General features: G+C 43.6%; 1 protein-coding gene across 1 annotated transcript in view; it reads right to left on the reverse strand.

Annotated features, from left to right (window-relative positions):
• Positions 1-14,662, reverse strand: part of LOC131684601 (neuropeptides capa receptor-like) — a 329,157-nt gene that overhangs the window by 132,793 nt on the left and 181,702 nt on the right. Inside the window, exons 5-7 of the mRNA XM_058967615.1 lie at positions 1,676-1,966; positions 1,140-1,316; positions 942-1,013 (exon numbers count right to left, since the gene is read on the reverse strand). Coding sequence (XP_058823598.1) covers positions 942-1,013; positions 1,140-1,316; positions 1,676-1,966 — 540 coding nt within the window. The remainder of the gene's footprint in view (positions 1-941; positions 1,014-1,139; positions 1,317-1,675; positions 1,967-14,662) is intronic.

Genomic DNA, 14,662 nt, shown 5'->3' on the forward strand with positions numbered 1-14,662 from the left:
AGCAGGGATGCAGTGGCGATGCCGACCTACTGGGCGAAGCTTACTTTCCCTTGAAACTACTTTTTTCCCCGATTCTGTGAACAAGACAACCTCATTTACACTGCTGATCACGAGCTCAAGGAAGAAAATTATCAACGCTTAATTTACGGGAACGAAGGCGTTTGCCGTGTGGAACCGGGACAGGACATAATAATACGTAAACTCACGAGCGAAGCAAAATGCAGAGGGATAGCGAGGGAAATTACAGCCATTTCCGATAATTGGGTGGCAAAAGGAAATCCTTGGAGTCGGACAGGGCAGGGCACTCGTTGCGTGTTTGATGTCTTGTCGGCATCTCTGGTATGTACTTCCTACGGTTTTGTTATCATTCATAAGAAAACGGTCGTGCTGTTTTTGAATCGAATGATGTCAGTCGAACATTCGCTTTTTGCTACCAAATAATTCGAAATTAGAAATTAAATGATTAAGAATTTGGTGTTGAACTTTGAGAACAGAGATTTTTGAAACAAGTCTAGAAACCTTTAATTTGTAATACATAGCAAGATAGAGATTTTCGTGTCCTTATGCACACATTAATTTTGTCTTTAAACCGCAAATATTTTTTTAAAATATTTGAACTAAAAAAATAAAATTAAGTTTATATTCCATATACTTCTAAATGGATCTTTAGGACGGTAGGTAAACGGTTGAGAATTGAGCAGTGCGAATTGAAAATTGAATATTGAGAGCTGGATGTGAGAACAGACTGTAATTAGTTTTTGATGAGGGATAATCATAATTGATCCGAACATAATTTGATTTTATTAATTATCAAAAGGGCGGCGGTTGCCGTGGAGTTGAATGGTGCTCTGCAAGAACGGCAGCAGCGAGTTTTGCTGCCACGAATTAATCTTTACTTGGGTCCCCCCACCGCCAGACTAATTAGTAAGATTGATACTCACCCAGCATGCGAATGATAGCCTTTCGGGATTGTGAGACTCTGGACTGTCCATTTACGGAACCGTTCCGCACGCCTAGCGATTCAAAAAGAGAAGATTAAATATTACTACGTCCGTGTGATAAAAGGGTTTCGCTTTCAGATAATTACACGATTTTGTTATTGCGAAAGGTGTTCTTCAAAAAGGAAATGCGACACTCACCTAGCTCCACCGTCCGCTGTGTCCTTGATCTAATCTGCATGCCCATCCGGCCGTAGAGAACGACCATCACAACCATCGGTATGACGAAGAACAGGCATGTCGACAGCTCCCACAGTGGAATCCCTTCCGGGTTGCTTAGCATCGCACAGAACGCCGAATCCAGTATTTTTTCTTTTGCTGTAGAAGGGAAGGCGGAACGTTTGAAATATTTGATTATGTATTCCGAACAACGGTAGGAATTATATTTTATTGCACGGCTAGCAAAGGCAATTGTCATAACTCAGTAGAATTGAATTTATTTAGCCATCAGCCGTGACATGTTTTGGTCGTAAAACGCGTTGTGGGTGGCAGTTCGATTGAAATGATCATGTTGAGAATATTTTAAATATCGATTTCTGTGTTGCCACCCGGCAGGTCCGAACAAAGTATGCGAGCACATATTTTTTTTTTCGCTAACACTCAACTAATAAAGACCAAGCTGCTCCATCCGAACACAGTTCGGTGGAACCCGCAGCTCATTCCACGCTGATACTCACTCGGTGGGTACACGATGTAATCGATGTCGGTGAATACGGCGAAAGGCACTGCACTGAAGAGGCTCACGATCCACAGACCGGCAATGATGCGTACCGGTCGCTGCAATCCGGACATCGTGTACAAATGCAGCGGGTGACAGATGGCCAAAAAGCGTTCCATCGAGAAAGCCACTATCGTCAGCACCGATACGTAGGTGGAGGCTTCCGACAAAAGCGCCCGGATCTTGCAGAACAGCAAACCCATGTTGTACGGGTACTGATGCCAGTAGAGGCTTATCTCGTACGGGAGGCCTGAGAAGGAAAAAAGAAAAGAGGTGATAATTGAGTTATGTGATGAATTTGAATATTCCATCGGATTTTATTTCTTTCTATTTGATGTTGAAATGATGCCTTCTTGAAATTCGAATAATCAAGCTGGGATCCATGGCTAAACGTTAGTTAAGATGAAAATCTTTCTTTGCGACAAAGCTTTCCAACCGAAGCTTTTTTGTAGCCTATTTTGGAAAGTCGGTTGAGAAGGAAGTCAGTGAACTGATCCATCGTTACATGTGTTTTCAAAGTGTAGGCGGAATGGATTGTGGGGATAGAAAAGGATACCGACCCGACAATCAGCGGAAGAAAACGCTTGCTGAAAACTTAATGGCCTGTGTTTGTGTTTCCTTCCTTGTTAAGCAGCTTACTCTACAGCTGAAATGGAGCCTTGGCAAAAGATGCAAAACAAACACAGGATGTTTGTATGAATGGAATGCACGTGCTCAAAACTAACGGTGCACAATCAAAAAGAATACTGGTAAAACTTAAACATTTGGCTGAATTACTTGGTTTGTTGATGTCAAAGTTTGTTAGTTATATGTTTTGCAATGCACAACACCTGTAAAATATCGTTCAGAGACGGAAGAGCCAATTACGTTGCATTCTAACTTGTAAAGCAAGATGTGATAATTTCTATATGAATTTATATTCTTGTAAGGAGAGCTACACGGAAAAAATATGTTCATAAATTCATGAAAAAGATGAGTGGGTAATATCTGTGACATAACCGGAGTGTCGTGACTATACTTTTGCCTGTTAATTAAAATTTAATGATATTCAACGGAATCACGTTTGAATGGGAAATTTTCAAATCTTTCCTTATGATAATTATTATGTATCTAAAAAAACTTTTGATGTTAGCGTCGGTTTTAATAGATGAACCGCTGGATTCGAAGATCTTTGGATGCTGCTTGTTCGTGAATGCAATTCTGACATGATTGGTATAGGTTGTCAACCAGTTATAATTTTATCATTCGTTATATAAAGAAGATTATAAATTAAACCACTAGATCAATCAAACATAGTTCCTGTATGCAAAGTTTAATCTCTCACAGCAGAGAAAAGGAGCGCCCGATATTGTTTGCTCACTGCTAGGAATTGAGTGCATTCCAATCCATGTGTTGCTCGTTCAAAACCCAAGCAACGAATGGTAATAAACGAACACGCGGGATATGTATCAGCCTCTTAGTCTTCGATTGGGTCTCATAAATAAGCGCCCTAGATTGACGGCTCTGCATGAAATAGGCAAGGAAAGTTCATTTTTTCCATGTCAATCGATTTTTTATTTATTTATATAATACAATATTTTCCGACTGATTAGTGCAAATATGGTGTAATTCCGTTCATTACAGAGAAAGTAACTAGCCTTTAAAAATTCTACCTGCTGTTTCTTTTGAAATTTTGAGAAGAGGCCTCAGTATTGAAAGGTACGTCGTTGTCAGGACAAAAATACGATTATGTCAAACCGTTTACGAAAATCAGTACCAAGCTTCCGAAAGCATGAATAACTTTGTATTCATGAAACTATTTGTGTATCCACATAACTAGTTCACTTCTAAAAAATACATGGCTTTTAAGTTTCACTTAAATCGGTTCACGCTTAGTGTCACAATTGGATGTGAGAGGCAGAGTTAGCTTTCCGCGTATAGTGTTTGTTTATTTGTAGTATTTTTCATGGTTTAACTATAATTAGTGTATCTAGTCATTGTGCATTTTGATGATAAACTACGTGTCTACAGTTTAAACGTGAAAGATTTATGAATCGTACATTTTCCGTTTGCCGTAGTGCATTTGTTTTGTTTCGCCGATTGCTGTTGTTTGTTTTTGCCTGCCCCAGTTGCTTATTATAGCAACAGCACCGCAGCGATATGGAGAAGAAGAAATGTGGAGAGTGCAAACGTGATATCTGCGACCTTGAACCTATCTGCTGTGGTTTTTGTGAGTCGTATTTTCACATTAGCCAACCATGCTGAGGTGTTAACGCTCGTCTTCTGAAGGAAGCGCTTGTAGCTGGGAAGGCACTGTTTATTTATTGTTTGGGCGGACTTCGTGTCCCTTCGGTGAGGCAAATAAGAAGAAGCCGTGAACGTCACACAGCTAAATCTTAACCATTGTGCAGCAGCCCAATAGCTGCTGTGGTAGTCGGTCTCGGAGTCGAGGACAGATGTCGCCCTCTTATCAGACCCATACAGTATCCCTGCCGGCAACGGCAATTGGGTGTCGGACGGGTCTGGAATGGTGGCAATCTGTACAACGGGACGGTTCCCGTTTCAAGAGGTAATACACTCCTCCGCCGAGGGTGTTGCGATTGCCAAGATCAATGGTGTGTTCTATTGCAGCTGCTACGCCCCACCAAGGTGGCCAATAAAACAGTTCTACCAGATGATCGACAGGCTCTCGTCGGACCTAGTGGGCCGGAAACGGGTAGTCATAGCGGGAGACTTTAACGCTTGGGCAGTGGAGTGGGGCAGCCGCTGTACAAATAGCAGGGGTCAAGCGCTAATGGAGGCGCTTGCGAAACTCGATACTGTGCTAGCTAATAATGGCTCCGCTAGTACATTCCGTAGAAACGGAGTAGAGGCGTGGATTGACGTAACATTTGCCAGCCCGAGTCTGGCTCCAGGCATGGAATGGAGGGTAGACGAAGGCTACACCCATAGCGATCATTTAGCAATCCGCTTTAGGATCAACTATGTTGTGCAGCATCTGAGGGCGGGAGATCCCTGTCAGGTACGCGGGTGGAAGTCCAATCACTTCGACAGCGAAGCTTTCACCGCGGCCCTGGGACTGGAGGCCAACACCGACAGTCTAAGCGGGGATGCGCTGGTAGCTGTTCTATCACGCGCGTGCGACGCCACTATGCCGAGAAAAACACCGCCAAGAAACGGCAGATGCCCGGTATACTGGTGGAGTGCCGAGATTGCAGCTCTACGGTCAGCCTGCCTCAGAGCTAGACGTAGGATGCAAAGAGCTCGCACCGAGAATGCAAGAGAGAACCGCCGTGAAGTGTTTCGAGCTGCGAAATTGGCCCTTAACAAGGCCATTAAAAGCAGCAAGAGAGCGTGTTTCGACATGTGGGAGAAGTCGCGATCACTTCACAGCGAAGCCTGAAGTATCTCGGAGTCATGATGTCCAACAGCTCAAAGGTGTGCGCCAGTAGACGTAGGTTACTGGCAGGCGTTGCCGTATCTACGGCGGCCCGTCATGGTCAAGAGCACTGAGGGTAACCAGTTACCTACAGAAACTGGAGGGCACCTACCGCGTGATGTGCCTCAGAGTGATATCTGCCTACCGCACGGTATCACACGATGCATCCTGCGTGATAGCGAGCATGATGCAATTAGGACAGGTCATTCGGGAAGATGAGGAGTGCTTCGAGCTACGTGGAAATAGAGGAGCCCGCGAGCGCACCAGGGTGACCTCGGTCGCCAGATGGCAGCGTGAGTGGGACAACTCCTCGAAAGGTAGGTGGACCCACCGGCTGATACCTAGCATATCGAGCTGGGTGGGAAGACCCCATGGGGATGTTCACTTCCGCCTGACACAATTCCTGTCAGGCTGTTTCCGACAGTACCTCCACAGGTTCGGGCACGCGGAGGTCCCAGTCTACCCGGACTGCCCAGATGTAGACGAAACTGCCGAACACATACTGTTCGTATGTCATCGGTTCGACGTCGAAAGAAGAGCAATGCTTGACGTCTGTGGCTGGGACACAACCCCTGATACCCTTATTTAGCGGATGTGTCAATCGGTGGAGAAGTGGAACGCAGTCTCGGCTGCTACCATCCAGATTGCCTGTAGGCTACAGGTAATCTGGCGAACCGAGCAACAGACGACGGGCACGGCTAACTAGTAATTGGTTAGCTGGAGCGAAAAAGGCCAAGCGCAAAAAAGGGAGTGAATGGTCTGTTCATGCCGAGGCAGGTTTGGCGCAGCGACTGGCAACCGCGTAAGGGGTAAACCCAGGTACCCCGAAGCAAGACAGAAGAGTGAGTGTATAGGCGTATAAGTGGACTGCCTCATGCCAAGACGGGAGGGTCGTAGCGTAGTATGTTGGGACTTAGCTATCGATGCCTCATAGCGTGGCAGAGGAGTGAAAGGGTGAGCATCCAAGTCAGTCTCACACGGCATGTTAAGGGTGAGCACAAAAGTCAGCCTCACATGGTATGGTAGAGGCTAGCACAAAAGTAAGCCTAGCAAGGAATGAAAAAGGTGAGCACACAAGTCAGCCTCGCATGGTATGTCAGAAGTGGGGCCTAAGAAAAATGTCCCACATGGGATGCCAGGGGGAGTGACAGAGGTACAATGGAGTGGCACGATCGAGAGTGAATCAGGTGATAGGGTGAGCACCCAAGTCAGCCTCACATGGTATGGGTGGGGCGAGCACAAAAGTAAGCCTCATGTGGGAGTATTTGAGAGTGAATCAAGGTGCGATAGAGAGAGCACCCAAGTAAGCCTCATACAGGACGTAATACCGAGAGGTAGTTCCTGGGAGGAATGATGGCGGAGCCCAATGGAGTTTAGTCGGTATTAATGGCTGGTCACCATTCGAGTCCGACACGCCCCCAGTGCACCCCGTGTGGTAGATTGGACCCTACCAATAGCACGTGTACTGGGCTAGGACGTAAAGGTCTTCTCCATTGTAAAAAAAAGGCACTGTTTATTTGCCCCCTATGTAGGACAGAGTTGAACGGCCGTTCAATTGGGTCTTATATTGCCGACACAAATAACGATCAACCGCCGCTAGCTGATTTGCCTGGCCAAGTGCAGCAACTTTTTGATGTTGTCGCTGATTTGAGCAGGAAAATTGATGATTTTGCTGGTAAGTCACAACCGATAAAAACTATCTCTGGGTCGCCAGCTTGGCCCCGACTGGGTGTAAAACGCCGACGGGAAGACCGCAGGCCAGATATTGTCACACCTGCTGCTAGTGGAACTAAGTCAATTGATCTAAGCGATTTGTCAGTGCCGTCTATCGTGCAAGCTGCTTCACTGGAAAAGTTCTGGTTGTATCTGTCCGGTTTAAACACACTAATTACCGACAGTGATATACAGCAGGTGGTATCACGTTGCCTAAACTCGTCGGACCCTGCTGTCGTTGTTCGCTTGGTTCCCAAAGGAAAAGATATCACCAATTTGACATTTGTGTCCTACAAAGTTGGGCTTGATCCCGGTTTGAAGGATTTAGCACTGGATCCTGCGTCATGGCCGGCTGGAATGCTGTTCCGTGAATTCATTATGCTGCCAAAAAACTGACTCCCTCGGCCGGGTTAGCTGTTCTCTGCCTCGTTACTTCCACCGTCCCTGGACAATGTGCACCAAGCGCGGTTGATGCAAACAACACGATACGAGTGTATTATCAAAATACAAGAGGATTAGGAACGAAGGTCGACGACGTATATTTGGCAGTTATAGATAGAAATTATGACGTTTATGTTCTAACTGAAACCTGGTTGAATGATAAGATTAACTCTGTGCAGCTATTTGGTGATTCATTCACTGTGTACCGAGTTGATCGCAATACCACTAACAGTACCCGCTCGCGTGGCGGTGGGGTTCTTGTAGCTGTTTCGAACATTCTCGTCTCTTGTCGGATTGCGGAAGGAAGCTTCTCTTCCATTGAGAGTGTCTGGGTGAAACTTAGCAGAGCATCTAGAAATTATTTCATTGGAGCTGCCTACATACCTCCGGAAAAGCAACATGACTGTAATATTGTGCAGTTTCATCTTGATGCCGTGGAATACGTCTGTTCTATCGCAGATTCTAGTGACGAATTGTTCCTGTTTGGAGATTTCAACCCACCCGGGCTCATTTGGACTCCATCTGGTCACGATTTTGCATTCCCCGACCCGAATGCTTCGACCATCACTCCTGCGAGTCGTCTCCTGATTGACGGAATAGCCTTTCATGGACTGAAACAGGTTAGTCTAATTTCCAATCATCAGTCCCGCTTTTTGGACCTAGTTTTTGTCAGTGAAAGTGCAGTACGTGAATGTTCTGTTGTGGAGGCTCCCGAAATTTTAGTACCCCTTGACAATCACCATCCTGCTTTGGAAATTTTGCTGAAGTTCCGCCGATGTCTTCGTTACGAGGACGAACCGATTCTCGATAAATTCAATTTTCGCAAGACAGATTATTCCGCTCTTCGACGCTCTCTAATGCGGATCAACTGGAATGAGTTGCAACATTTTGCAAATGTCGACGATGCTGTAGCTCCCGAAATATCAACCTGCCAAGAAACCACCTTGGTCCAATGGAACTCTACGCAGACTAAAACGCTTGCGTAGTAAAGCACTTCGTGCTTTTACTAATCGACGATGTACTTTATCGAAGCAATTTTTTTCGCTCTCTAGTAACTATTACCGCAGTTATAACAACTTTCTCTATAGACGTTACGTAAATCGCATACAACTGAACTTACGTCGGAACCCCAAGGGATTCTGTTTCGTTTGTTAACACTAAGAGGAAGGAAACTGGTCTCCCATCTGAAATGTTTCTCGACAACGATGCAGCTTTCTCTGCTGAAGATAAGTGCAGCTGTTTTGCACGGCACTTTTCGAGCGTCTTCTCTCAAGATTCGGCATCGCCTGAGGTGATAGACAACGCTGTTTGAGACGTCCCTTCTGACATTTTCAGCGTGGATGTTTTCGTCATCGACGATAAAATGGTTCGTTCAGCTATCCAGAAGACAAAAGCGTCCTTTGATCCCGGTCCGAGTATTATGCCTGCAGCTGTATTAAAAAAATGCTCGGACATCTTGGCCACATCACTCGCGCAACTTTTCAATATATCGCTTCAACAGCAAACGTTTCCAGTGCACTGGAAATGTACGACACTAATCCCTGTTTTCAAAAAAGGTGACAAGCGTAACGTTGAAAATTACCGTGGAATTACTTCGCTTGGAGTTGAATCAAAACTGATTGAGTCACTGGTTAACGAAACACTATTTGCTTCCTGCCGACACTATATTAGCACCTGTCAGCATGGTTTCTATCCTGGCCGTTTGGTGGAAACCAATCTAGTGAGCTTTACGTCATTTTGTATGGATAATATGTGCAAAAAACTTCAAGTGGATGCGATATATACTGATTTGAAATCCGCCTTTGACAAAGTGAATCACGATAACCTGATTGCCAAACTGAAAAAACTTGGCTGCACGACTACGTTTTGTGAGTGGCTTCGATCGTATCTCGTTCATCGTCAAGTTGCTGTTAGTAATGGCACTGCTCAGTCTGATTGCTTTTCAAACAGCTCTGGAGTTCCTCAAGGTAGTACACTCGGACCGCTACTATTTTCGCTGTTTATTAATGACGTGGCTAGTATTTTAAATCCTGGTGGTAAACTATTTTTCGCTGACGATGTTAAACTATATTACGTAATTCGTGATCAGTCTGACTGCCTGGTACTGCAAATCGTTCTGGATAGTCTTAACGACTGGTGTGTGCGGAATATGATGGTTTTGTGCATTCCCAAATGCAGTGTCATCAGCTTTCATCGCACTAGGAACACCATCCCTTTTGATTATAATATTTCTGGAAATCAGCTACAACGTGTTGACTACATCAAAGACCTTGGAGTAATACTGGATTATAAGCTAACTTACCATCGTCACTTCTGTGCTGCAATCGACAAGGCCAATCGACAACTGGGATTCATGTTTAAGATATCCAACGAATTTCGTGATCCTTTGTGTTTTAAAGCTCTTTACTGTTCATTAATGCGTTCGATGCTAGAATTTGGAAATGTCGTTTGGAATCCTTACCATGCTGTTTGGATCAATAGGATCGAAGGCGTTCAGAGACGGTTTTTCAGATATGCTCTGCGTTTCTTGCCATGGAGTGATCCGCAAAACTTGCCGCCGTATGAAGACCGCTGTCGTTTGTTAGGCTTGCACACCCTTGCTGAAAGGAGAATGACATCGCATGCAGTCTTTGTGGCCAAAATACTGCTGGATGAATACGACGTACCTGACCTATTAGCACAAATGCATTTATATGCGCCATCTCGTACTCTTCGCCAAAATGTGATGCTTGTTCCTGAAATGAGACCAACTGACTATGCTGCCAACAGTCCTGTCATGGCAATGGTTCGGATGTTCAACGAGTTCTCCGAATTATTTGATTTTAACCTCACCGCATCTGTATTTAGAAGACGAATTGAACCACACTAGTTTTAAGAAATTTCATTGAGACATATGTTAGATGAATAAAAATTTTACAAATACTAATTACAAATTACAAATTAATTTTTCAAGAAAGAAATTCGACCAATTATAATTTTTCCTGGTAAATATTGGTCGAATTTGAAAATACCGAATTTGAAAATACCATCTCAAACAGTTTATCATTCTATAAACTGGCACAATTAGCTTGGCAGTTTGAATGACCGTTCGGGAAGCGGCAGAAAAAAAAATGCGATGACCTCTAGAAACCGAATAATACTTCATCAAAGGATAAATCGAGAATCGAGAGGGTCGGACCAGTCATCCATCAACTGTAAAAGTCTGTTTGTAAAAGCCAATAGAAGTTATTTTGAAAAATTAATGTAAATGTAAATGCAAAAGTATCAGGAATCAGAATATATTGGCTTAAATGGCACGTTCCCCGTATGTAGTCGGGGATTTGTGCCTTGCCGTGTATTTTCATCACCTCCTGAGCGAAGGAAAGGACAAGGAGGTGTGGGGATGTAGAATTGGAAAGGTGGGCAGCACAAAAACAAAAACAAAACAGGTAAGTTGAACTCGCAATTGGTTCAACTCGCCTGCGAGTAAGCCTAAAGCTCTTTACCACATTGGATAAAAAACTTTAGTATGTCTCCGAGTTTCAGTCGCCTGAACATGGTTTCGTCTATATAAGGACGGCCGAAAACTCGAAATCGCAATTGCGCTACTGCTGCACAGTTGCATATGCATGTGATAATTAAGTTTGCAGTGGCCGGTTAAAGTCGTGGTCAGTATGCTGCAGTGGAGCATCAAAAATGTAGCAGATTTTTCGAAATTACTGGACATGGTTGTTCTAGAAACGCCTTTGTTTGGCGACACGTTTGTAGATTTCTCCAATAATTGCGGTGCTCGGACGAAGCCCAGGACCGTATTTTTTCCCTTATCCAACTTGTCGAAATTGGCAGGGCGGGCTCAGGACCAAAGAAGTCAATCTCTGAACCTGCCCTGGTCAATTCGTCAGCCCATTCATTTCCAGTAATACCGGAATGTCCGGGCACTCAGACAAGGTAAATAGTGTTGACAATGCTTAGTTCTTCGATTTGGGTTCGGCACGCGATCACCAGCTTGGACCGCGATTTGGCTGAACTAACGGCCTTGATTGCAGCCTGACTATCGGAGCAGAAGTTTATAACTCTGCCGGACAACCTCAGTTGAAGGGCCGTTTGTACCCCGCATATAATCGCAAAGATTTCTGCTTGGAATACAGTACAGTATCTACCTAGTTAGTGAGATTGTTCCAATCTCATTTCACGACAGTAGACACCAGCACCAGCAAGTCTCTCAATCAGAGAACCGTTAGTGTAACAAACCACTTGCGTTTGTTGTTGTCTTTCCATATAGCCAGACAACCACTCCTCTCGTGAGGGAAGCTTCACATGGAATGTCCTGTAAGGAAAACTTACATGTTAGTGTATTATCGCTGGGAGCAAGAATATCTTCACCCCATGTAACCATTTGTGACCACAATCGTGTATGACTGGTAGCAAGATCAACATGGTTACTGTTCCAAAGCCCAGTAACCTGCAGTCTGTATGCAGATGATAGTGCTTCTTGTTTGAGGTGTATGTGTAACTTTTTGATATTTAGAAGTGCCTCAAGAGCAGCAGTCTGTGTTGTGGTGAAAGCACCAGTCAATGAGCCATGAGCGCCATTCTTTGCAGATGGTTTAGCATTGACTGGACTGTCATCACCTCTCCCCTCTGCCACCACACAAGGCATCCGTATGACAATATTGGACGTACAATTGTCGTGTAAATCCAATAGATGTATTTAGGTTTGAGACCCCAGGTTTTTCCAAAAGTTCGTCTACACTGCCCGAAGGCCATGCACGCTTTCTTGACTCTGAGCTCAATGTGAGCAGACCAATGAGTCCAAATTTCTCAAGTGGGCCACCCAAATTAGGTGATATCGCAATTTCAATGGAAGATCCATTTTTTTGCAGTATTTGACATTGCAAAAATAAGTGTGGGTTTTGTTAAAATAATTATTTTTACCATAATATTGACATTTGAACTTTTTAGCCCGTTTATTATTAAAAAAATACTATGGTTGACCGAATTGACGGATTTTAACGAGCTTACCGCTATGCAATTGTCATAAGACACAGATTATTCGTGATTCTTTTCCTATTCGAAAAATTGATATTTTGTATATTTTTGAAACTATTGTTTATAAAATAATGACTAATAAATAATGAGTGTACTGCGCCTCTTTTTTGTACGAAAAAAAATACCACGTGGTAAATATTTTGTAGCAGGCAGATGATATTGCCGGCTACGGGGCTTTTACGAAGGGGTACAGAGTTAATATACTAGCTAACCAGGCCGAAATTAATGTGGTCGTCTCCGATTGGGTTGGCTGTTCCAACCGTATTTTCACAGCTTCAAATATTTACGATAATCCTAAAAGCATCTTAATAAAATTTCTCCCCACAGTAAAACATTTTTGATGTTGCAAAATGGCACCGGTTCGTCGACGGATTAATGAGAAAAACATAGATGAGCACTTTTTGGGACATGGTTCAACGTATACTAAACAGGAGCTGGAAACACTGGTGCTCATGAAGACGTGTTGCGTTTCATGGTGACAAAATTGGATTATAAATCTGTGAATATTAATGAATAAGTGCTTGAATAGTGATTATTAATGCGATGTATAGTGATATGCTTTGTGTCTGTAAGGTGCAATATAAATCGAAATGGAAACATATGAAGAAGAAACAATGAAAATCAAATTTTCATATTGTGAAAAATATGGCGACGGCATCAGCATCATATGAAGGGAGTATATTTTTTGTTGCAAGGGTTTTGTACAGCATTGTATGATGACGTCATCAAGGGAACGTTACGGTTCAGACAGTTTGTTTATAGGGTGTTGGAGTTTAGAAATAATTCGCGCCCACCACTGGGTGGAAACAAAAATTTCTGCGCTATGTGGACAGAATCCCTGAAATGTTAGCGCAGTTAAAAATTTCATGCAAAGCTCCATATCAGGCTTTTTTAGTTTTATTAGCAGTTATACAACAAACACTACATATACTTGCTCATCACTGGCCGCTCGCGTGGTGTTAGTGAATTATACACTTGTTAGAGTTGTTAAATATGGTAGCGTTTCTCACTAACACACGTTGTGTGTGCCCCAATAGTTGGATAGTACTGAGTTGACGCTGGTTTTGTGTCACATTTTGGAAGTCTTCTCTTCGTTTTGACGCGGAGGTGAGCCTTTGAAATGCACAGCAATTTTTGTGGGCACGGTGGGGGTACAGACACTTTATGCATAGACTTGCGAAGTGTCAGAAAATGCAGCCAAACGGACTCAGAAACTGCAGCCAAATGAACATGGTGGTATTGTGAGGGGAAGTGAATAGGGAAGCCCGTGCAAAGCTTATTGGATCTTCCTTGGTTGCTAGTTTTGCTGTTTTTGTCAACGCGGGTGTGTATAAAGTGTCTGTAGGTAGGAGTCGTTTTGTGTTGGCTTGCTGGTCGACTTTGTCGGCGTGCAAATACTGTATCGATCAACCGATGTGATTGTGTGTGCCAGTGAGTGAATATATGAAGTGAGTTGTCACCTTTTGTAGATATCATGTTGGATTTCGGCAAGCTATTTTTATACCAATTGAGTTCTTGTTACCCAGTCTCACGAACACTTCTGCGGCTTCCTGGTTGGAAACAATCCCATTTGATTTTGCCGTCTTTGTTTATTGTTTTCCGCCAGCTAGTGATGTGGTGTTTGTGCCATGTGACGTGTACGTACATGATCCGTAGAAAAGACTATTAGACTGTTTTTCTCTAGCAGTGGTGGGGATTTGAGTAAAATCGCATCTGTTTTTTTAAATGCACCAAGTCGATGTTGTCAAACATCGATTTTTTTAAATACACAAAGTCGATTTTGTCAGGCATCGAACTGCTAAGGATCGGAAAAAGACAGTCGATTTTTTGAGGAGTTACTTTTTTACAAATTGAGAATTCAAGAAGTAATTCTACAAACGATAAATCCATAAATTCTCGGCTGCCGGCAGCCCCGAGCAATAAGCACATGATAAAACTTATGAAAGTTGCATAGATCGTATCACTTATCAAGGTGAATCCAGATTGGTGTACCTTATACCCCATCCCACTAACAAAAACTCCTTCCTGTGGCAAACGTGGAGATGCAGAGGTATACACGGTCTCCATAACAACGTTTGTCACACTAACATTCCTTTCCTTCCCCGATGACTGTAAGGACGTGGCCGGCGCCGTTATTGGCATTTCAAAACATAGAATTCTCGAAACGTGCACATTGAGAATGGATAGCTACTCCCAGGCGCCATTCGTTGATTCTCTGTGCACTTTCGCTTATTCTGGTCAATCACGGAGTAGTAACTACGAATTGTACGGTCATCATGCTCATGCTCATGGTTCAACGTATACTAAACAGTGTTAACGAGAGGGCGGAATATTCAAATCGGTGGA

This window comes from Topomyia yanbarensis, chromosome 2, assembly GCF_030247195.1.
Source record: "Topomyia yanbarensis strain Yona2022 chromosome 2, ASM3024719v1, whole genome shotgun sequence".
NCBI classification, from domain to species: domain Eukaryota; kingdom Metazoa; phylum Arthropoda; class Insecta; order Diptera; family Culicidae; genus Topomyia; species Topomyia yanbarensis.